This window comes from Triturus cristatus, chromosome 9 (genome assembly GCF_964204655.1).
Source record: "Triturus cristatus chromosome 9, aTriCri1.1, whole genome shotgun sequence".
In the NCBI taxonomy this organism is placed as follows: Eukaryota; Metazoa; Chordata; class Amphibia; order Caudata; family Salamandridae; genus Triturus; species Triturus cristatus.
The window spans coordinates 1,033,072,246-1,033,095,216 of NC_140592.1; the positions used below are offsets into that span (position 1 = coordinate 1,033,072,246).

General features: G+C 46.2%; 1 protein-coding gene across 3 annotated transcripts in view; it reads right to left on the reverse strand.

Annotated features, from left to right (window-relative positions):
- ZNF410 (zinc finger protein 410) overlaps positions 1-22,971 on the reverse strand; it is a 138,718-nt gene that overhangs the window by 58,427 nt on the left and 57,320 nt on the right. For 2 of the 3 annotated variants that reach the window (XM_085626784.1, XM_085626785.1), the window contains exons 3-4: positions 21,578-21,713; positions 5,223-5,435 (exon numbers count right to left, since the gene is read on the reverse strand). In XM_085626784.1, the coding sequence (XP_085482910.1) occupies positions 5,223-5,435; positions 21,578-21,713 (349 nt within the window). The remainder of the gene's footprint in view (positions 1-5,222; positions 5,436-21,577; positions 21,714-22,971) is intronic. The other variant, XM_085626786.1, reaches the window with a different exon arrangement.

Sequence of the window (22,971 nt, forward strand, 5' to 3'; positions counted from 1 at the left end):
TGCTACTCGGTGGACAGAACACAGATGCTTTGCATCTTTCTCCACCTATTCGCGAAGCATGGCGATCCTGGTTAAAAAGACCACACCATACATACATATGGGATCACTCCAAGACCCTCAGGGCTGCTTCAGCATTATGTGAGGCAAATTGGCTTCTCCCTCCGTCACCTTAATTAATTGCTACGGACCCAACACTGACGATACAATGTTCTTTGCCAACTTATGGGGTAAGATAATGGACATTGCCTCCACTCATGTCATTTGCGGTGGAAACTTCAATACTACGCTTGAACCGGATCACACCCACAACCACATCATTATACACGCACCCAACGGCAAGTACATGATATTGTCCTTCTACATCTGGGACAGAAGGAAGGCACATGCTACACTACAGCACATGAGGCATGGTCGAGACTGGACTACTAGGGAGTCTCTACGGGGCTGGGTCCATGGTAAACATGAGTGGAACTGCACAAACTTACTCAGACCACTCCCCAGTGGTGATGGGGACTCACCCCACCGGAGTGCATCCCACATATAACCTGGCGTTTGAATCCCACTATGCTACTGGATACGGTATTCTGAACGGAAACGGGTCAGGAAATACATGACTATTTACAATGCACCGTAGGCACGGTTGAAGGCATGACGACAGTGTTGGAGGCATTTAAAGCCCCCATTAGAGGGATCTGTATTGCCAAGGGGAGTGGGGTACTGAAAGACCTACGCTTGATCGATCAGAGATAGAGATAAAGCAACTGGAGCACGAACTGAGCTACACACAGTCTACAGCTGGACAAATAACACTCGGAGACAAAATAACAGAATTCCGGGACACAGCAGACCGGGAATGTCTATTCCGAGGCAAATACTTTAAAGCCCGCAGGTATGGCGAAGGGGATAGGCCAAGTAAGGTGCTGGCCGAGCAGATCCGCACACCACGTTTCTCTAACAACATATTGGAAATTCAGACGCCAGAAGGCGAAAGAGTTAGGGATATGCCAGATATCCTCCAGACATTACAGACATTTTACTCCTCACTCTATACCACAAGGAGGCAAGATCCACTCACATTGCAGAAATACCTGCAGCAAGTGGCCCTCAGCTGGATAGGCGAACCACAGAGGGAATTTCTCTCCGCTGAGATCGAGGAAGATGAAATTCGTGCAGCCATTATGCAACTGAGATCAGGCAGCGCCCCAGACCGGATGGCCTACCAGCCGACTTTTACAAGACATACGTGAGACACATAGTCCCCATCCTTAAAAAAGTATATGAAGCAGCTATGGAGGAGGGGACTCTCCCCCACCATGTGCGAAGTATCCATTATCTCCCTGCTTAAACCTGTGAAGCCGGGCACATAAATGTGAATCCTACAGATCTATCCATGGTAAATTGCGATGTAAAAATATTAGCCAAAATACTCTCTGATAGACTGAGTCTCCTTAGAAGTACATTAGTACTACCAGACCAAGACGGTTTTGTGCCAGGCCGGGTCACTTCCCACAATCTTCGAACCCTGTTTACGATCATGCAAGACATTGATCCAGAGCTTGCAGCAGTCTCGCTATTCTTGGATACGTCCAAGGCATTCGATTCAGTAGAATGGGACTACCTCTTTGGAGTACTCCAGAGAATGGGAGTACCACAAGGTTTTCTGTCTTGGATACAGCTATTATACAAACAACCATTGGCAAGGGTATTAGTAAATGGAGTCCGTTCAGGCCCCTTCCCCTTAACGAGAGGCACAAGGCAGGGGTGCCCACTCTCCCCTCTGCTATTTGCATTAGTCATTGAACCACCGGCTGCTAAACTTAGACAACACCATCAGGAATGGGCTCTCAGCTACCCCACTAGGCACGTTTTTACCTCATTATGTGCAGACGACATTACACTCTATGTACGTGAGCCCCAAGTCAGTCTCAACCCAATACAGAGAGAATTAATTTCCTTTCGTGAACTCTCCGGGGTCAAAATCGGTTGGGAGAAATCCCAGATTTTTCCACTCACTGACACAGCCCAACCCTTCCGCCTAGACCACCCCCATCGTATGGTGCCCTGACGAAGTTAAATATATGGGGATAGTTATTTCAAGGGACAAAGCAGAACTGCTCCGATAACTATGGGAGAACACTAAAGCACTTAACAGAATTGAGTCACTAGGTGGATCGCCCTACCTCTATCCCTTGCAGGGAGGATATCCCTGATGAAAATGGTTATCGTTCCCAAACTATTGTACTTATTCATCAACATACCCTACACCCCAGGACACACCTTTTTCAAGAACTCGCCTGGGGGTGTAAACAGCCTAGACTAAAATGGAAAATGCTGACCTTACCCTTCACACACAGGGGGTTCGAAGCTCCCGACTTTGAATACTATTACCTCAGTGAACAAGCGACATATTGGTTCACACCTCCCCAGTACATGCCACACTTAGCGGTGGAACAATGCTATATGGAACCAACACCATTGTCGGACTTCATAGCAACACACACACGAGCAAGAGACACCGATCCCACCACGGTGGCATGCACTGTGACAGCTTGGCAGAAAATCACAAAAAGAGTCAACACAGTAATGATATACTTGCCCCTACTCCCAGTAGCTAGACATCCCGACATGGAAGTGACCCAGGAACTAAGATGCCGCCAATTATTAGATAAGATCCCAATTACGAAATGGAGGGATCTCTTTATAAATTAGATGTTCCGCACAAAAGAACAATTTTTTTATGACGCAGACCCCACAACAATGGATTTATTTATGTATGTCAGACTGAGACAGAGTGTGAAGGCAGCTACCTCAACATTTCCCACTGAACCACCTACACTACTCCCAGTCAATCGTCTACTACAGAGCACAAGCCCTACACATGTGGTATCCCTTATATATCATGGTACGCAAACTGCGATACAGGGAGATAGGATTACAGCTCAGGTACAATGGGAGGAAGAACTAGTCAAACCCCTTAGCAAAAAACAATGGAATTATTGCTGTCAACAGACCGGATGCGTGCGAGCAAGCAGTAGACAGCGCATCATCCATTTTAAATACATCCATAGATTATATTACACGCCTGTCAAAATGTTCAAATTTCAGCTACGAGACAATGACGCCTGTGATAGATGCGGGCAAGTAAAAACAGGCTTCCTGCATCTTGAATGGGAATGTGTGCCAATTAAACACTATTGGAACCAAGTATTCGAAGCCCTTGGGCAGATGTACTTAATCTCGTTGACAGCGTCACTCTTAACCATGCTATTAGGGTGCACGGAAGAGATACCCCCAGAATACAAACGCTACATAGCATTAGGATTATTACTTGCCAAACGCAAAGTGGCGTGCTTATGGGGCAGGGGGCGAGCCCCTGAATTTAAGAAATGGTTACATGATATTCTCTTTTGGCAGGAGCAAACACTGAACTACGCAGAATTACTCCCCATCTCCTCTAGGTCACGACACATCTGGGACCCCCTACGCACAAACCTGTTAACCAACCCAGGTGTAGTAAACAGACAAGGAGACAGATCTGGCGGGCGGGAATTAAGGCATTTACCAATCCGAGGGGAACCCTGGCTATTTGGGAAACTAAGATGCAATTTATTACCCTTTAAGATACAAGAACATAGCACCCAGGTAAAGAACACGGCAATATGAATTACTCAGAAACTCGCAATCAATCTAAACTTCACCTAAGCTATAGAACTAATGTTTATAAATGTACATGTTATGAATGGCTGTGCCATGCGATTCGTTCCCCATATGTCATACAAATATTGAAATATTGATGATGTGCTCATGCTACTGTACCTATGTACTGTTTGAAAAATGACAATGAAAAGAAATTAAAAGATTTTTTTTTTTTAAAGAATTCCTGACTGGTGTATTTCGAGAAGGAAGATTTGCCAAGAATGTTAGACCTATTAAAATATGGACCGGGCAGAACAATGCTACTGCTTCAAAGACTTTCAACCGTACAGCTTCCCTCCTCTAGCAGTGCCTGCAAAAGGTCTACTCTGCGCCTTCATCACTGGTGCATCTCTTTCTACGATAAATGATACAAGGTATTTATAAAGCGCACTATCACTCATGACTGAGCATCCTGGCACTAGCTCAGCAACAAACATAGTAAACCATCACCTGAGCTCCCACTGACTATGGACAGCTCCCATTATTACCTAAATAAATTCTTCTTCAGGGAGTTTATCGATGGGACAGAGAAGCTCACTAATGCCTCAGACAGTCCTGAGTACCACAGAAGATACCATAGCTCTCTGTGTGCATTAGATATTTCTGAGGAGGTCTGAGTTTGTTCCCCGTCATCTAAGGGACAACTGAGCAAGAGACAGCAGAACTCTCTAAATCGACACAGAATGTACAATTTCAGGTCTCAGCTATGGTGAGTACGTTCTGCGATACTTGAGCAATACCTCTGCTGTGAGAACAGTGCCTAATAATTGTTTTTTGAAAACCAAGATATACCTCTGTTGCCTATGAGCTAATACCTCTAAGATTGGCGAAAGCTGGGGGATAACTCGTCAGTAAATTGTCCCATCCAGCATATACATTTGCTATCCCTCCATACTCCTCAACTACCCTTTCCCACATAAACACATGCTGCCCACGTGTGAGCTGCCTCTTTCCACTCACGTATGGATGTGCTGCCACTTGCCTCGCACACACTGTTCCTAGATGAACGTTATCCCTAACCAATTATGCAAATGGTACTCCTTATCACTCGTGCATGCGCTATTTCTTCCCACTTATGCAGTATCCATTCGCACATGTGCATCTGCTTTCTCTTACTGCTCACATACCAATATCTGTTCCCACACAAACTCATGCTGTTTCTTACCACAAAAGTATGCAGGATCCAAAACTACTGCTGGCAACGACATTCCTTCACAATTGCACCTGTGCTGTCTCTTTCCATTCATACTCATTTCCCACTAGTGCATGTTCTGTGTCATTTTACTCAGGCATATGCTTTTCCTTTCCCACTAAAGAACACACTGTGCTTTCCCTTTTGCTTGCCGTCCTTTCCCAATCCTACACTCACAGCCCCCCCCCCCCAAGGTGCCACTCTCCTCCTTTTCAACTCAGGCACACCATATTCCTTGCCACTCAGGCACTTTTGTTTTCTTCCCCATCTACACTGTATATTCCTATACTGCCACAGTGTCATCATTTTTGCTTTCTGTTCAAATGCCAGGTACCTGCTCTTGTCAGGTTCAGGAGAATGAATGATGTGCTGTCACTTGATGGCATATCTTGCAGCAAGGACGATGCTTCAGAGGTTGATAAGACAGTAGATGGTTTGTGCACACTCTGAACCTCTGAATCCACATCATCGTGTCCGACATCCAGATTTCTCAGTACTGCAGCAGATGGCATATGTTTGGTTGATTCTGAGTGATCTGCAGACACATCTGGGAAACAGATTAGGTATTCACAATGGCTTTACCAAGAGAGTAATTTATTTATACTACAAAAGTTAAAATTCCCTGATGAGAGTCAGGGGACACATATTGCCCCGAAAGCTTAAGAGCTTTAATTCTATCTCCTCTTTGCTCCTCTACATGGCCATAGGCAGGGACTTGAGACATGATGCACAAGTTACTACTTGTGTAACAATATATCGGTAAGAGACATTACTTAGTGATAGATTCCTTACCTTAGAATATCCCCAGATGTCAAACTGGATCCGAGAGCTTTCGTCAGCAGTACCCCTGCGCGTCGATAGGCGTCATCGTACGGCTCTGGCGTCGTATTCACCGAGATGACGTCACTGGAGCTACTTAGCCACGCTGACGTCAGTTCTGTACACAACTCTTACCGCGACAGGAACGCAGAGCCATGTAAGATACTGACCACTGGTGCATAGAAACTAGGGCCCGAAAGGATGTCCTTAACCCTAGAAATCAGTTCGCAGAACGGGGAGGATGGGTGGGACGGTAAGGAATCTATCACTAACTAATGTCTCTTACAGATATATCGTTACACAAGTAGTAACTTGTGCATCTGAAAGAGACACGTTAGTGATCGATTCCTTACCTTAGAATAGATACCCCAGCAATACCAACCCTGGTGGTGGGTCTGCGAACAAGATTACACCAGAAAGTCACGGAGAAAAGAACGGCCAAAGAAGCCGTCTCTCTGGACCTGTCAAGGCAATAATGCTTTGTAAAAGTGTGCAGCGAAGCTCACGTGGCAGCCTGACAAATGTCCTGCAGGGGGACACCACGTCCCAATGCAGTAGTAGCTGCTGTTGCCCTGTTAGAATGGGCACGCAGCCCCACCGGAGGTTCCTTTTTAGCGATAGAATAACAGGCCTTGATACACAAGACGACCCAGCGGGAGATCGTCCTCTTGTGAACAGCACGGCCTTTCTTGGCGCCTGCGTAGCCAACAAAGAGCTGGTCATCCACCTAGAATGCTTGTGTGCGATTCAGGTAAAAGGAGAGCGCACGTTTTGGGTCCAGACGGTGGAGCCTCTCTTCCTCTCTGGAAGGGTGCGGAGGCGGAAAGAAAGTGGACAAGTGTGGAAGGCAGTGACAACCTTTGGCAAGAAGGAAGGACAAGTGCGAAGCACAACCTTGTCCGGATGAACCGACAGAACAGGAGGCTTACAAGAAAGAGCCTGAAGCTCACTTACTCTCCTGGCAGAGGTGATAGCCACCAGGAAGGCAGTTTTCAAAGTCAAAAGACGTAAAGGACAATTGTGAAGCGGCTCAAAGGGAGCGCACATGAGGTAAGTCAAAACAAGATGCAAGTCCCACTGAGGCATTATGAAAGGAACAGGAGGGAACATATGCGTAATGCCTTTTAAGAATCTCTGTACAACAGGAGACTTAAAAAGAGAAGGCTGATCTGGAAGCCTCAGAAAGGCTGAAATGGCCGAAAGGCAGCCCTTGATAGTGCTCAGAGCAGAGCCCTGCCGGGCCAGAGAAAGAGGGAACAAAAGGGCCTCAGAAAGAGGGACAGAAAGCCCATGCCACAAATTTGTTCCACCTGCAGGCGTATACTGATTTAGTGGAGGGACGTCTGGCTGCCAGAATGACATCACAGACTTCGGGAGGCAAGTCAAATGGAATCAGCTGTCGCCGCTCAATCTCCACGCATGTAGGTGGAGGCTGGACAGGTTCGGGTGGAGAACCGTCCCCTGCTGCTGCGACAGAAGATCCTCCCACAGAGGCAGTCGGATCGGGGGATCCAGGCTCATACTGAGTAGCTCGGGATACCAAACTCTTCGAGCTCAGTCCGGAGCCACAAGGATGACTTGGGCCCAGTCGTGCCTGATTTTCTTCAGCACTCTGGGTAGAAGAGGCATAGGCGGAAAGGCATACAAAAGACTGCAGCTCCACTTGCGACGAAAAGCGTCACCGAGCGAGTGCCACCTTGGAAATTCCAACGCGCAGAACTGCGGACATTGCGCGTTCTCTTCTGTGGCGAATAGATCTAACCAAGGCTCTCCCCACTGTTGAAAGAGACCTTGCGCCACCTCCGAGTGAAGACGCCATTCGTGATCCATCAGACACCTGCGGCTGAGTTCGTCCGCCCTGGCATTCAAAGAACCCGCCAGGTGTTGAACCGTCAAGGAAATGCCATGACGTTCCAGCCATGTCCAGAGGTGTAGAGCCTCCTGACATAGGGTCCACGACCCCACCCCGCCCTGTTTGTTGTAATACTACATGGCGGTGGTGTTGTCCGTGAACACCTGCACTACCTTCCCCCTGACAGAGGGAAGGAATGCCTTCAGTGCAAGAAGGATCGCCTGAAACTCCAGAAGGTTGATATGGACCGGGACTCTGCCGGAGCCCAGAGGCCTCTGATCTCCGCCTCTCCCATGTGGCCGCCCCATCCCAGGAGGGACGTATCCGTCACCACTGTGTGCTCCAGTTGGGGAAGGGAGAGGGATCTGCCGCTGACCCAATGCTGATTCGTGAGCCACTACTGCAATTGTTGTGCAGTGCCCTCCAAGATCTGGAAGTAGTCGGACAGGTTCCCCTGATGCTGCGCCCACTGGATCTTCAGGTCCCACTGCAGAGCCCGCATGTGCCACCTGGCATGGTCAGTCAGCAGGATGAAGGAGGCCATGAGTCCCAGCAGCCTCAAGGTCGTCTTGACCGAAACCCAGGACAAGGGCTGAAAGATCGGAATCATAGCCCGAATGTCCCGGACTCGCTGTTCGGGAGAATAAACCCGAAACTGCGCCGTGTCCAGAACCGCTCCGATGAAGAGATGCTTCTGGGAGGGAATCAGGTGCTACTTTGGCAAATGATGGAAAACCCAAGCAAATGCAGAAGGTCGGCCATAGTCTGGAGGTGGGAGACGACTGTGTGGGGTGAGCCCGCTTTGAACAACCAGTCGTCGAGATAGGGGAAGATTGAAACCCCTGATCTGCGCAGATGAGCTGCGACCACCGCCATCACTTTTGTGAACACCCGAGGGGCGCTGGTAAGGCCAAAGGAAGCACGGTGAACTGAAAATGCTCCTGGTCCACCGTGAATCGCAGGTAACGCCAATGGGCCGGCAGGACGGGAACATGAAAATAAGTGTCCTGCAGGTCCAGTGCCACCATCCAGTCTTGTGGGCCGAAAGCAGACAAGACCTGAGCCAGAGTGAGCATTTTGAACTTCTTCTTCCGGAGGAAGCAATTTGCGCTCTGAAGGTCTAAGATGGGACGTAGACCTTTGTCCTTCTTTGGAACCAAGAAGTAGTGGGAATAACAATCACGACCTACTTCTGGCATCGGAACGTGCTCGATGGCCCCCTTGGCCAAAAGGGCCGCAACTTCCTGCTATAGAAGTGCCAAATGATCCCCCGACATGCGGTGGAACTGCGGTGGCATGGCTGGCGGGGTAGACTCGAAGGGAAGGGGATAGCCACTTCGAACAATCTCCAAAACCCACCTGTCTGATGTTATGGTGCGCCAGTGGGGGAGGTGATGACGAATCCTGCCACCCACTGGCGTCTAGTGGGCCCAAAACACCGGACTAGGAAGGTGTGGAGGCACTGGCAGCGGGGGTGTTGGTGGACAGACCCGCACGCTGGCCCCGTGACCCACCTCTGCGAGCCCCGCGGCTGCACTGGGACTGTTGCTGCGCAGGCTTGTTCTGAAACGAACGTGTTTGTACGCCCCTTCCGGAGCTTCGAAAGGAACGAAAGTTAGAAGCGGAAGGAGTACGTCTAGCCGAAAGGCCTAAGGATTTGGCCGTGGCCTGAGAGTCCTTGAAATGCTCCAATGTGGAATCCGCCTTATCACCAAAGAGGCGAGTGCAATCGAAGGGCATGTCCATCAAAGTATTTTGGACATCTGCCGAAAAACCAGTCGTCCTCAACCAGGCATGACGACGTAGCGCCACTGTTGTGGAAATCGCCCTACCCAGCAAATCAGCGGTATCAAGACCACAACGTATAGTGAATTTGGCCGCATCTCTCCCCTCCATAAGAGCTCGGGAGAGAACTGCCCGGGCTATCTCCGGACACCGAGGTAGCACTTGTTCAACCGCATCCCATACAGAATGGGAATAGCGGCCCAAGAGACAGGCAGTGTTCACAGACCGCAGTCCAGAACTTGCGAAAGAATAAATCTTCTTGCCAAACTGCTCCAACTTCTTGGATTCCTTGTCTGGTGGAGCAGAAGGAAAGGCACTTGGGGATGTTGAGGCCTGAACCACCAAACTCTCAGGTGTAGGGTGTTGGGTGAGGAAGGCAGGGTCGCCCAGGGCCAGGCGATGGCGTCGGCCTACACCCTTGTCCACAGGGGCCCCTGTGTTGGGCCGGTACCAGGTGCCCAGAAGCACATCAGTAAGTGCATCATTAAACAGCAACAGCGGTTCTGTAGAAGAAGAGGCTGGCCGAAGCACTTCAGTCAGTAGGTTGGTCCTGACAGCCACAGTAGGGAGCTTGAGGCCAAGAGCCTCGGCCGCACCTACGTAGCACCGTGGAAAAGGTACCACTCTCCTCTATAGTAGCTGAAGGGGATGGTGAACCAGGCCTCCGCCTCCTCATCCCAGTCAGGGACAGACTCGCACTGTGCTGCGAGAGGGTCTTCAAACCCCTCCCAGTCCTCCCCTTCCTCCACAAGTGGACGAGGACGTGAGGTGAATAAAAGGGAAAAAGTCCCCCATCGGCGTCGGGATCGGCGTCGGGAGACATCCCTCCGGCACCCTGCCGACATCGGAAAAGAAGTCGATGCCGGCGTCGGCATCGGCATCGTCGATGTTGGCGGGGGCCGTACGGGGTCCACTGGCAAGAACGGGGAGCCACGGCCGGAGCCATGGAGGCCGCTGGGTGTCGACGGCGTCTGGGCTGGAGCCGGCGATGTTGAGGAACGCAGAACAGTGTGGCCTGCGGGGCACGAAGGCGTGCCGACAGGGCCGCACGGGCCGAAGATACGTGCCATTGCAGACACGAACTCTTGCAATTCAGCCGGACTCGCCGATGGACCCGGAAAGGTGGGTAAGCCAACGGTGACTGCTCTGGCTCCGTTGGAGCCGCAGGGGCGGTGCCACCTGCCACCTCAGCCGCGTCCCGCGAACGGCGAGGGGAGGACGAAGAGCGGCGATGCTTCTTCGACTTCTTGTGATTCGCCTTACCTGACTCAGAGTGCGAAGACATTGAATGATGGTGCTTGCTCTGCGACCGGGCCCTCGACCTCCCACGGGACCGGGACCTGGAACGACGTGGGACCGACTCCCGGGCCTCCAGCCACTTTCGGGACCGCTCCCGCAAAGTTTTCGGGGCCATGGCCCGGCAGTGGGGACACGACTCGGTGTCGTGGTCGCGCCCCAGGCAGAAGAGACACTCATGGTGCGGGTCCATCAGCGATATCGTGCGCGGACAGGCCTCGCAATGCTTGAAACCGGGCATCCCTATGCACCAGGGGTAAGTTTACTTACAAATTATAACAAACAAATACTTAGTCAACAAGTGGCAGGGTACCGCTCTCTCCGGATCTGCGCTTGCTGGCGGAAAAAAAACTGATGTCAGCGCGCGTGGGCGCATGTAAGTAGCTCTAGTAACGTCATCTCAGCGAATACGACACCAGCGACTCACGCGGAGCCGTACGACAACGCCTATCGATGCACAGGGGTACTGCTGACGAAAGCTTTCCGGATCCAGTCTGACACCTGGGGATATTCTAAGGTAAGGAATCTATCACTAACATGTCTCTTTCAGATAACAGCATGACTCAGGCCATCATGTACAACATCATATCATTTCACAAATAGGCCATAATACTACCCCATGACTTGGCAACCAAATACAGGCTGTGGAGTAGCATGCCACCGATCAGCCAACGAGTTTTACCACTTCATGAAGCGCTATACATCAATGCAACTAGAATACAATACAATACAGCTCATCTGCAAACAAGCACATAACATGGGCCAATCAGTGTAAGATGGTAGCAGGAAGGACCAACTGTACGCCACAGCACCAACTGAAAGTTTTCCATGCTATAAAAGCAACTCACACACAGACACCTACAACCACCTCTAGTGAAAAATCTTAAATAGTAAAAAGCAGACTCTGTCATCAATGATCTAAGTAAAACCAATAAGGAAAACTACCTTCCAAGATAATTCAAAAAGGCCCTGTAAAGGGTCTGGGGATGGGTGACCACACACCGTAGGCAGACCAGGACAAACTTCAAATAAACAGCAATGTCTTTGAATCACACTCAACTTTATTGATTTTTTAGTGTGATCAAGATTATTTAATTGAATAACATTTCAAAATTCACGAGAGTATAATAACTCAGTCCCACACATCTCATTCACAAACCACAATCATACTAACACACATTCCATATTAACATCATCATTTTAACCACAACATATAATATACAAATTTAGTTCTCATAAATAAAAACACATTAGGATCGTAAGGCTGCCATATGGTGGTTAAATAGCAGTTTGGTAGTTGACATCCACACGATGTGGGTAGTGACGTTTCAGCTACCCAGTGATCTAAAAAACGCGAACGTGCGTTTCGTTGTCAAGCCCCAGCCGGGGCTACACCTTCATCAGGGCTAGGATAAGCAGGTAGTGTGGGACAAACACATCTAAAAGTCGTATTCTTTTCAGAAGATCGAACTACAGCAGTTCCACAGTATAAGTAATATGCTTCAAGGAAGGTCAAAAGAGCCTGCAATATATCAATATAAACCAAAGGAAGGGATAATCTGTTTCCAGAATAAGGACTGCGTATATGAGTTTATCTCATCAGCAGATATAGTAAACAATTTTTTACCGCCAATCCACCGCAGTAGTCAGGATTGGTGCCTAAGAAAGCCCGCGGTATTTCCCCTGCTCTACCTGCCACTATTATATACCAGGGGTCCCCCTTTCGAGTGGTTATCAATGATCTAAGTATACAGAAAGTGTCAACCATCTATAAACACGGAGTTTGGGGCACTGAAGATTCTATATATACACATATATAACGCCATACAATAATCAACTGTAGGCACAGTAATGTGGACATCCCAGATTTCATATCTGTAGAAGGTTTAGCAAAACAATTCTATTGAAGAAGCTGTAAACCATAGAATTTGGCACCCATCATTTCGCATATGTGGAACATTTCCTACCAAAAATTCAACCTAAATACGCTGTACACATTGGTCTTTAAGTATCAAAATATAATATATAGAACATTCACCACTACAAAATTTACACTGCTCAGCTGTAAACCTCGTCTGGCTACTCCCTTGCCAAAATCCATCTCTCTTTTACTACTCTCAAGCCCCAACAATTACTTTAAATGGCAACTTTAACCTATTGAAATAATAACATGCTTTATTAAGAACTTTACAATTAATGTGTTCAAACAAACTCATCTCGCTTTCTCAAACATCCATCTTCAGGACCTGCACTTCATCAGCTTATCAATCTTGAAGCATTGACAAGTAACTATACCCAATCCAGATGTACTAAAAAAGTAAACATATGCTCTTCACCACTAAATACACCAAAGAATTGAATGAACACCGACTAAAAGAAAAAATGCAGTGAAACTCAAAAATACATTCAAATATATAAATCTGTCCTCCGTGCCAATCTCTGTACAGCATGCAAAAATCACAAACAAATAGACTCCTGGAAGCAATTAGTATCTTAGAACTATCTTTGATGTATAAAAAGAAGAGACAGTACTTTTTGATTGTTGTCTAATGTTGCTCTAAACCCCCTACCCAACCTCAACCGCCAGTACGGACTTCAAATAATACTTAGCAAAGATACAATCAAGCAGAACATCTCGAAATCTCACTGGTAAAAAATAAAAAAAATAAAAAAAAACTTCACACCCTCACTCCAGCTCCTTCTAGTTCAGAACAACTGAATGGCAAGTCATAATTTTATACTTTCTAAATGGAACCACACCGATAACACCTCTCTTCTCTCTGGCACTAAATTCAGTGTTGTTATGGCTGACTTCCTACCTCACAGGCAGATAATAATAAGTTCAGATGGTCTCATTCTAAACTCCACCTTTCCCTATCACCAGCGGCGGCCGTCAGGGAATTATACTTTATATTTGTAATCTTGCCATGGAGACGATGGCAATAGTACTTAGCCAATAAGATATCTCTCCAATAATATGTAGACACCACATTTTTACACCGCAAAGTGGCATGAACTAGAGTCTTAGAGCCTGCACACCAATCAAGTATGTGTGCCATGTGCCACAAACCCAACTCACCTAGTTCTGATTATCTACCTCACTAACCACTTTTTACAAGGGAAGTTTGCCAACACAGCTTCAGACCACATACCCTCACCTTTCACTGAGCCACAGGGCTCGTCTCAAACCTTGACTCTGTATAATTTAAGCAGCCCAGTGAACTTCTGCAATAAAAAGAGTGTCTCCATTTATGGATAAGAGGCTAATACCCAGCTACACTTGAAAATAGACTGTCCAAGCTACTTTCAGACAATTGCCACCTCCATACCCGACTCACAAATGTGGATGAAATCTATGGAACTAGAGCTCAAGTCCCACGAAACAAATTCCTTATTCTTTTTCCTAAACTAAACAGCAAACCAACAAACGACTGGACCAAACATCTGAACAAAATACACCCAAACCCAATTCATCAGAAAAATCTTTGAGTTTGATACAAACCACACTCAAATGTCACGCACTTCAAGGCAAAAAAAAAAAAAAGCACTGCCTACCACCTAAGAGCTAGACAAAACATTAGACATTTTCACCCTAGGTATGGGCTATAAAAAAACAAAAACTAAGATCAGGCTTGGTGAAAACAAGAACTGAATTGGGCAATGCTTTATCCAGAGGTTTCTCTAATGCTTGACTTGCATTACTGAAATGAGTCCTCCATTCTGCTGTCCGGGTCTTCACCAGAGCATGGATATTCAATCATATCAAACTAGTCATGGCCTCATTGAGCTGGCTACCTTTAGAGGCATGAAACATTTACGATATAGCGTGCATCATGTACAAGACACGACAAATGGGCACCCCAAGCTGCCTGACAAACAAACTTAAAATCTCTGGTGGAAGCAGACCTCTAAGATGAAAAGCATTTTAAGCCTCAACTCCCTAGTAAACTAAAAGGTGCAGATTGACGCATGCCCTCTGAATCTACTCCCCGAAAAAAGTGGAAACTCACTGCCAACAGATGCAATATTGAAGACCAGCCTAAATAAAGACCTCCTAGCCAACTACATATGAACTCTCTATCTTGCATAGACAAACCTGCCCAGCAACCTTTGTCGTACCTATGAAGTATGCTCCTCTTATCTGCTGCGGAATATGCATCTCCTTCTCCATTTGAATTCACTATATGTTTTCCTAATATGCAAAGTGCTCTAGCATTACTGTTATTCTGAACACTATGTTATATAAAAATAAAATTGAAAGAAATTAAAAGAATATTTGTCATAAAAAATGGGATTATTTCAGAGCCTCGAGCCAGAACTGGATCTACAGCATTCGTTTGAAAGGATTCTCCCAAGTATCTGACCTTGTGCTAAATCTCCAGACATTTACATTACTTTGTCTGTCCTTCAAGGACCCCAAAAAGAACAAGCATTTTCAATACAATATGTATCGCATTTGTGAGAGCTTAAAGTGTTGGCATTGTATGTATTTTTTATTAACATTTGCATCATGTTACATACACAGTGTATTTATCGACCATTGATATACAATAAACATTATTTGTTACTGAAATTCGTTAATTTCCCTTCTGGGGTGTATTAGCTTGCTGGCGCTTTATCACCTGTTTATCGAGTTGGTAGTGATCCCCCTGTTGGCCCAGGAACGAAAGGGGGTGGGGGGGGGGGTTAAATGGGGGGAGGTCCTGAGGTCTCTGGGTTACTATCTCTATTCCCCTGGATCTTCGTATCCCTATATTCCCAAACCTCTATACTTTCTCCCACTTCCCGGGACATCCCCTGCTCTGATATACCACCTTTTCTGTTGCTTGGCACCAGTCTATATCTGATTCCCACTCGTCCCTGGTCAGGGGAGGTTGCTCTTCCCCATGCCCTCGCTATATTTCTCTTGGCCACTATTGCTGCCAATGATATCCAGATATTTTGGAATTTGGGCGATGGTTCTTCAGCAGTAATATTCAGGAGGAGTTTCTTGGCATCTAATGGCACTGTTCGCACCATTACCTGCGTCATTACGGCTACCACCTACGACCAGTGCTCTTGGATCACTGGACATTCCCATAGAATATCATAGAAGGTGCCCTCCTGGTTGCTCTCACGTAGACAGTGAATTGTGCCTGCCCTTCCCATTTTGTGCAGGACCGTCCTGGAGTAGTAAGACCTATGCAGAACACGGAGTTGCTCTAGGCAGAAGCGGGCTCTAATAGCCACCTCTCTTGGACTTTGTATTGCCTCCGCCCATTCATCATCTTCCATCTCTCCTAAGTCATTTCCCCATGATGCTCTGAGCCTCGCCAAGGGGTCTTGGGAATTATTCAACAATTTCTTGCAAATCAGCGAAATACTTTTTTCAGGCATTGCGTCTGTTAATAGGCGGTCCTCCAGCGGGGACGCCTAAGAAAGCTGCTCTCCCTCGATCACGTGCTTCTGTAGTGCATGCCCCAGTTGCAAGTAAAAATATTCAGTGTCTGCCATGTCAAATTCTTGGCGAAGGTCCACGAAGGACATTAACAAATGCCCTCTCCATATATCACCCATATGTTCTACGCCGATTAACTCCCAATGAGTAAATCCTTTCATACATCCGACCTCGCTCAGCTTATCACTATGCCATAGTGAACTTTGGGATGTTATCTTGTCGGTCCATCCCAGGAAGTATGTTGCCTCTCTCCAGGTCTGTGTCACAGTTTGTGTGTATGTCAAAAGGGTGGCGCTATGTTTAAAAAAAAAAAAAAAACAGTTCCTAATATCTACCCAGTCTTATCGCACACCTATCCATTCGGTAAGCTGGCTCCGTCTGCTCAGAAAAGGCCCAGTCATTGACTACCTGTAGTTGTGTTGCCAGTAATATAGTCTAATATCTGGGATCCCAAGTACCCCCCTCATATACTCCTCTCTGAAGCTTTTGCAGTGCTATTTCTGAGATCGAACCCTGCCACAACAATGTGGAATCTTCCTTGTGTATCCTCTGAAACTGGGGGGATCCTGAATGGAGTGTTCTGGAAAACATACAGGAGTCTAGGGAGTGTCATCATTTTAAAGATTACTGCTCTACCCATCAAGGAGATAGGCACTGAGTTCCAGTGGGCTATGTCATCTCTCAACCTCTGCTGTTGAGGGGTCACATTTAGACCCATAAACTCCTGTGGGTCTCTAGTGACGTATATACCTAGGTATTTGAAACTGTTGTGTACCACCTCGGCCTCACAGTCGGATGGGAGTTGGGGCTCTGCCCGATAGTGGAAATACCACCCATTTGGACCAGTTTATACTGTAGCCAGAGAAGGTTCCAAACGTCTCAAACACATGTAGTATCCTGCTGACAGAACTTTAGGGACGCAAGACATAAAGCAGGATATCATAGGCGTAGAGTGAAATATGTTCCACCCATCCCCCCCGGTGCCTGTATGCCCTTTATCAGCAGGTCTGTGTGTACACATTCTGCCAGTGGCTCCAAAGACATTGCAAATATAATGGGTAAGAGGGGGCAACCTTATCTTGTACCCTTACTCAGTGGGAACTCCCTTGACTCTACCCCGTTAACTCGGGCCCGTGCAGATCCACCCACAGAGCTTAGGGCCAAAACCCAGTCTGGCTAGCACCCCATACATAAAGTTCCACTCTATATTGTCAGAGGCCATTTTAGCGTCCAGGGCCAGCAAGGCCGCCAGTTCCATTCCCGGGGATTCTGTCATGTGAAGTACTCCATTTAGGCGCCTTTCATTCAATCTGGTGCTTCTATGGGGCTTGAATTCCGACTGGTCAGAGTGTACTAGAAAGTAATCACCGTATGAAGCCTATACACCAGGATTTTAGCCAGTACTTTGGCCTATACATTTAGGAGCGATATTGACCTGTAAGAGCTACACTTCCCTGGACGTTTACCAGCCTTGTGGATCACCACAATTGTGGCCATTCTCTGATCTCTGGGAAGGCAGACCTCTGTGGCTGCCGCTTGGTACATCTCTAGCAGTGGTTTAGCCACCGAGGACGCACATCATTGATACAGTTCTATTGGCGGCACATTTGGACCCGTCGCCTGGCCGGATTGCATGGCCAGACAGCTGCTGTCACTTCTTCTTCCATTAGATCAAGGTCCAATCTCTCCCTGTCTTCTCCATCAAGTGTAGAGAGGTCAATTCCATGAAGGAATGCCTTGCACTCTTCTGTCTTGTTCGCTCCAGAGATGTATAGCTCTTCATAGTACCTTGCAAACGTCTCTGCTATCTGGGCATTGGATGCCTGGACAGTGCCCTCTTTATCTACTACCTCTAGCACCAAAGACCTGGCCTGATCTCTTCTTTCTAGCCAGGCCAGCAATTTACCAGCTTTATCGCAAACATCATAAAAGCGGCGTTGCGTCGCCACAGAGTGGCTCCTCGCCTTATTCTCGGCTAGGGCTCTACATTCGTGTTGGTTAAGTCTCAACTGATGGGTTAGGGTAGGTGCATTTTCCGTTATCGTCCTTTTTTCTAGGGCTCGAATTTCTTCTTCAACCACATCACACTCTAGTCTTTGTTCCTTCTTTTCCCTCCTATTAAGGACTGTGTCTGACCCCGGAGTACAGTTTTGAACGCTTCCCAGAGGACAGTGGCTGATTCAACTGAGCCCTGATTTTCAGCAAAATATAACTTAGTTCCCTCCCTTATTTTTTCTCTCATATCCTTGCCTTTGAGAAATCAGGTGTCTATTCTAGGATATAGTTGACACTCCCTAGGGGACCCTGCATGAGAACTCCTATTGGGGAATGGCCTGAAATTCTTCTAGCGTAGTGTTTGGCCTCTCTGAAGTGTGTCACAGTTGCAGCATGTGTGAAAAGGTGGTCCAGGCGAGAGTAGCTGTTATCCGCAGCAGCAAGGTATGCTTACCACTGTTGTGTTGGGTTGTGTAGCATCCAGAGATCAACTAGGCCAATGTCATTCACAAAGGAATTCAATGGACCTCTCCTGTCACTATAAGTCATACCCCCAGTCTATCTAAAACTGGATCCATCACATCATTCATGTCTCCCCCAAGGACCAATGTTCCAGATGGCATTGTTAGGAGCAAGGAACTCACCTCCGGCACAGTCACTGCATGCAGGCGAGGTGGGATATAAACGGGAGAGTGCTGAAGCAGTTGACCCTCCTATGTGTTGGCTATCGCCACAAATCTCCCCTGTGGATCGTTCCATGTGGAATGAACTATATATGGTAAGGATTTTTTAACTAATATTCCCACCCCCCAGGAGCAAGAGGTGAATCCTGAGTGGGCTGTCATCTTGTAGCCGAAGCAATCTAGTGCCTTGTATCTTGTTCCCTTAAGGTGGGTTTCCTGCAATAAGATCACATCTGGGAAATGTCGCTTAATTAGCTGTAGAACCAGAGTTTGCTTAATTTTATTCCCCAGCCCATTAACATTCCAGGACCAAATATTCAATCCTCCCCCATTTGTGCCCGCCATAATGCTGTAAGTATGAAAAGTGCCCTCTCTTCATTTCCCAGGGCAGGCAGGAGATAGATCCATGCGCAATGGGTTCTCAGCGCTTCTCTTATCCTCTCCCACCCACTGTGTGTTGTGATGCAATGATACAGTAACGTAACTAAGTAAACTACTCCCAAAACCTTCCCCCCAAAGCTCCCCCTCCCTGCTACTCTACTGAGTGGAATCGAAAATCCCCCCCCCCCCCCAACCTGAGAGGGCCTGTCGCCCCAAAACTAAGATAGTGAAACTTGGGTTGGTTGCATTTGCCGCCCTAACCAATATTAGTTGGATAACATGACTTATCAATCCCTCATGAGAGACCTCTATATATAAGTCATTAGTTGATGTCTTACGAGCCCACACCCGGGCAGATTGGCCCTCACTGTTTGCTTTTAGATTCTCCCACCCCCGATATTTCTTACCAACCATTATAGTCAATAGTTCGAGTCCCAACATCTTTCACTCTTGGAGACCTACTGCATTGCTTCCTGTTGCACCAGAAGAGAGGGAGCGAATGGGGAGGAGGAAGAGTCAGCTGCAGTGAGCTGTGCCGATTAAAAGAAAGGCACAGCTTGCCGGTCTATTTTTTTAGATTGTAAGATTTTGGTAAGCAGCGAAGCACACCGCCTGTGGTGCGCTGCTTACTAAAAGCTTACAATATTGAAAAAATAGACTTGGGTGAGCCACGACTTTTCTTTTCTTCGTGGCGACTCACCGAAGTCTATTTTTTCAATATTGTAAGACTATGGTAAGCAGAGCAGCATGCCGCCTGTGTTGAGAAAAGCATTAAAGAAAATAGTGCTGACACGTATGTTTTCTTTTCAGTCTAACTACACAAGTAAAAGGGCCAGTCCTCATGGGAGGTTACACATGTAGATAAGGCGGTAATAAGGAGGGACTAGCAAGCCTAATAACGAATCAAAAGCCAACATTTACAAAGGACAATGACACAAGGCAATGAAAAATATGGGCGGAGCTTCAAGTCCATAACTAAATACAGCATGCCTCGCAGAGCAGCGCATGCGCTGCCCAGGCTCGGCCTAAAAATGTCCATACACTCTGGTACTAGCACAGCTTACTACACAGAATTAAGCTTTTCCTCAAGCCTACAACTTTCACTCCACACTATCATTCTCCATCACAGTGGATGGAGGCAATGCCGTGCTACTTGGCCTCCCTGAGCCCATTTGGATAATACTAAATAATGTCCTCCATACACCACCCTGCCTGATCATCATAGAAGGCCTTTTCTTCATATTAACAAGGACTACTGAATGATCTCCTCTTAGCAGGAGTAAAACCTGTTCCTTGTCTGCATCTTTCCTTAAACTATTTCAAGAACCACGTTTTCACAAGATCCCTACCAAGAAATGGCTAAATCCCTCTCCCTCTGTCCCCCTCTACCTTCAACCACTCTCTTTTGTATTATCCTCGCTGTCGCTATGCAAATGTTCCCACATATGGCAAAAATATCAGCCAATATTTACAGCTCTCCAGTGGTCTACAGGGTAAGGTTAGTGTACGATAACTAGCTCTAATAACATAGAGAAGAATACATTTATATATTCAATGTAACCAGCAACAAGTAACCACATGCACTGCACCCAATCTAAGGAATGAGTACAGCGATATAACAATCCAAGAACAAATAAACTACAGGTAACAAAACTAATAACAGATTATGTACATCACTAGTCAAGCACAGACCAGAGAGGTAACCAACTTAAGATCATGATTACATAGATTTACTCTTTCTCAAGAGAGAACATAAACAATTAACAAATGTGAGTTCAGACTGCGTAGATGTAACCAAAAGGTCCAAAAATAGACTGCATACATAAAACCAATCTATGAATAAATCAGATACGCATGGCATAAAAGGGCTGACTACACACGTAACCGATTAAGAGAAAAAGTATGAGCATGCAAACAATGTATCGACCAACTAAGCGCATGTACTAATACAAGCTCAGACAAATCAGACTTTGCAAATCTAAATATTAAATACATTACGAACTCAAGGACAGGTTATATCAATATAACTCATCTAAAGGGACACCTTGTATATGTAACCACTCCCCTACATGAAACCAATCATTGAGCAGTATGTCATTTGATCATGTCTGCTCCATGCTGCATTCTGAGCTCGGTGTTGCCCAGACGAAAGAAAGCTGCCTTACCTGCTTATATTTTTTTATATAGCATAAAAAGCAAGAGCAGAAACTGTAAGGCAAAGTTCTAAAGAATGTGCCCAGGCACATGTACAGGAAACACATATGTTAAAACAGTAAGGATAGAGAATATCAATACTGCTTAGAATAAATGAGTAGTTTCCTGTATTCTCAGCTATCGCAGTAGGACTAATAATACAGAAAAAGTAACCATGAACAGTGCACTGAACAGACCTCCTGGAAAAGCAAAATATCACACACATTGTCTAATTCTTCAATTCGCACCTGGCAAGTGAAGAGGGCTGCATTGTGGAGTCCCTGTCACAGGAAGAAGAGGCAGACAGGATAGATCCTTAGATTCGGGTTCCTCAAGACCCTGTCCCAGTGGGATAGACGTGTTCTGTACAAATTGAACCAGCAGCTGCAAAATATCAAATGAAAACTGAGTATACTGGCATGGAAATAGACAGTGATCCCTACACCAGCTTCTGCAGTGTGCTCTATCATAACATTTATGTCTGATAAACATCTTTAGAATCAGATCACAACTAATTGTTTTCTCTCTTAAATCTGGATAGAAGAACATAATGATTACTGAGGGTGGAATAAAACAGAACAGTCAATCAAAGGGTGGAAAGAAAGAATAGTCAATCATTGATTGAAACAAATACGTTTTACTTTACACAAGTTCTCTTTAGAATAGTCGCCATGTAACTGCAAAACGCCTCAAGCTCTTAGAGATGTGGCACTAATGCCTGCAACTTGATATTTTGACGTTTTAGGCTGATAGTGGAATTTATGGACAGCAACACTCAAACAGGAAGGAGTGTGGAAATATAACTCTGTTTTATTGTTTTTAAATATGTAACCTACAATACCTATCTTTTTAAGCCCTTAACCAAAAGATTTTGTCTCGATGCTAGATGGGGTTTATATCTTGGCAGCAAAGATGCATTATTTATAAAAAATGGTGCCTCTGTAAAAGCCTTGTTCCTGTTTAGATACTACTGAAGGACTCACTATAATTTCACTCAAGTACCTGCTAATTACAAAACTTAAGTTCACATGACTTGTCGTAAAACTCTGTAGTTTGCAACAAATGTGACTCCTACCTCAGCTTGGGGAGCTCCTCTCTGTGGTGATTGCCAGGGAGAATCACTGCCCAATGTTTTTTGAGATCACTGCTTTTAATAAACACATTTGAAGACTATGGTATAAATGTCATCTCCCACAGCATATTCTTCTTCTGTAAGATGCAAACAGCAATTTGCCTTCCTTCAGATCACTGTGAGAAGAACTACCACAATCTGAAAAGAACTGTTCGCCCAGCATGGCAGGATATGGGACTTACCACCTCTCTTGGGTGGTTCTTTAGCGCATTCCCATGCTTTGCAATACTGAAATGGTCCTCACCTTCTGTCTAGCATGCAAATCCTCTTGCCTAGAACTGACAGAGACATACCTCAAACCCTTTCCTTCAAGAGATCTGAAAATATTCATATAAAGTTGGCAGTAGTGGCTTGAATTGTTCCCACTGCTGTCCACTTTCAAATATCTCAATTGTTTGGTTAAACATACGGGTTGAGTCGCTGGAGCTAAATCAAAAACAACGTATAAAAAGAAATCTACTTGCAAACTAACAGCATTTAGAAAATGCATACAATAACATCAATAAAAAG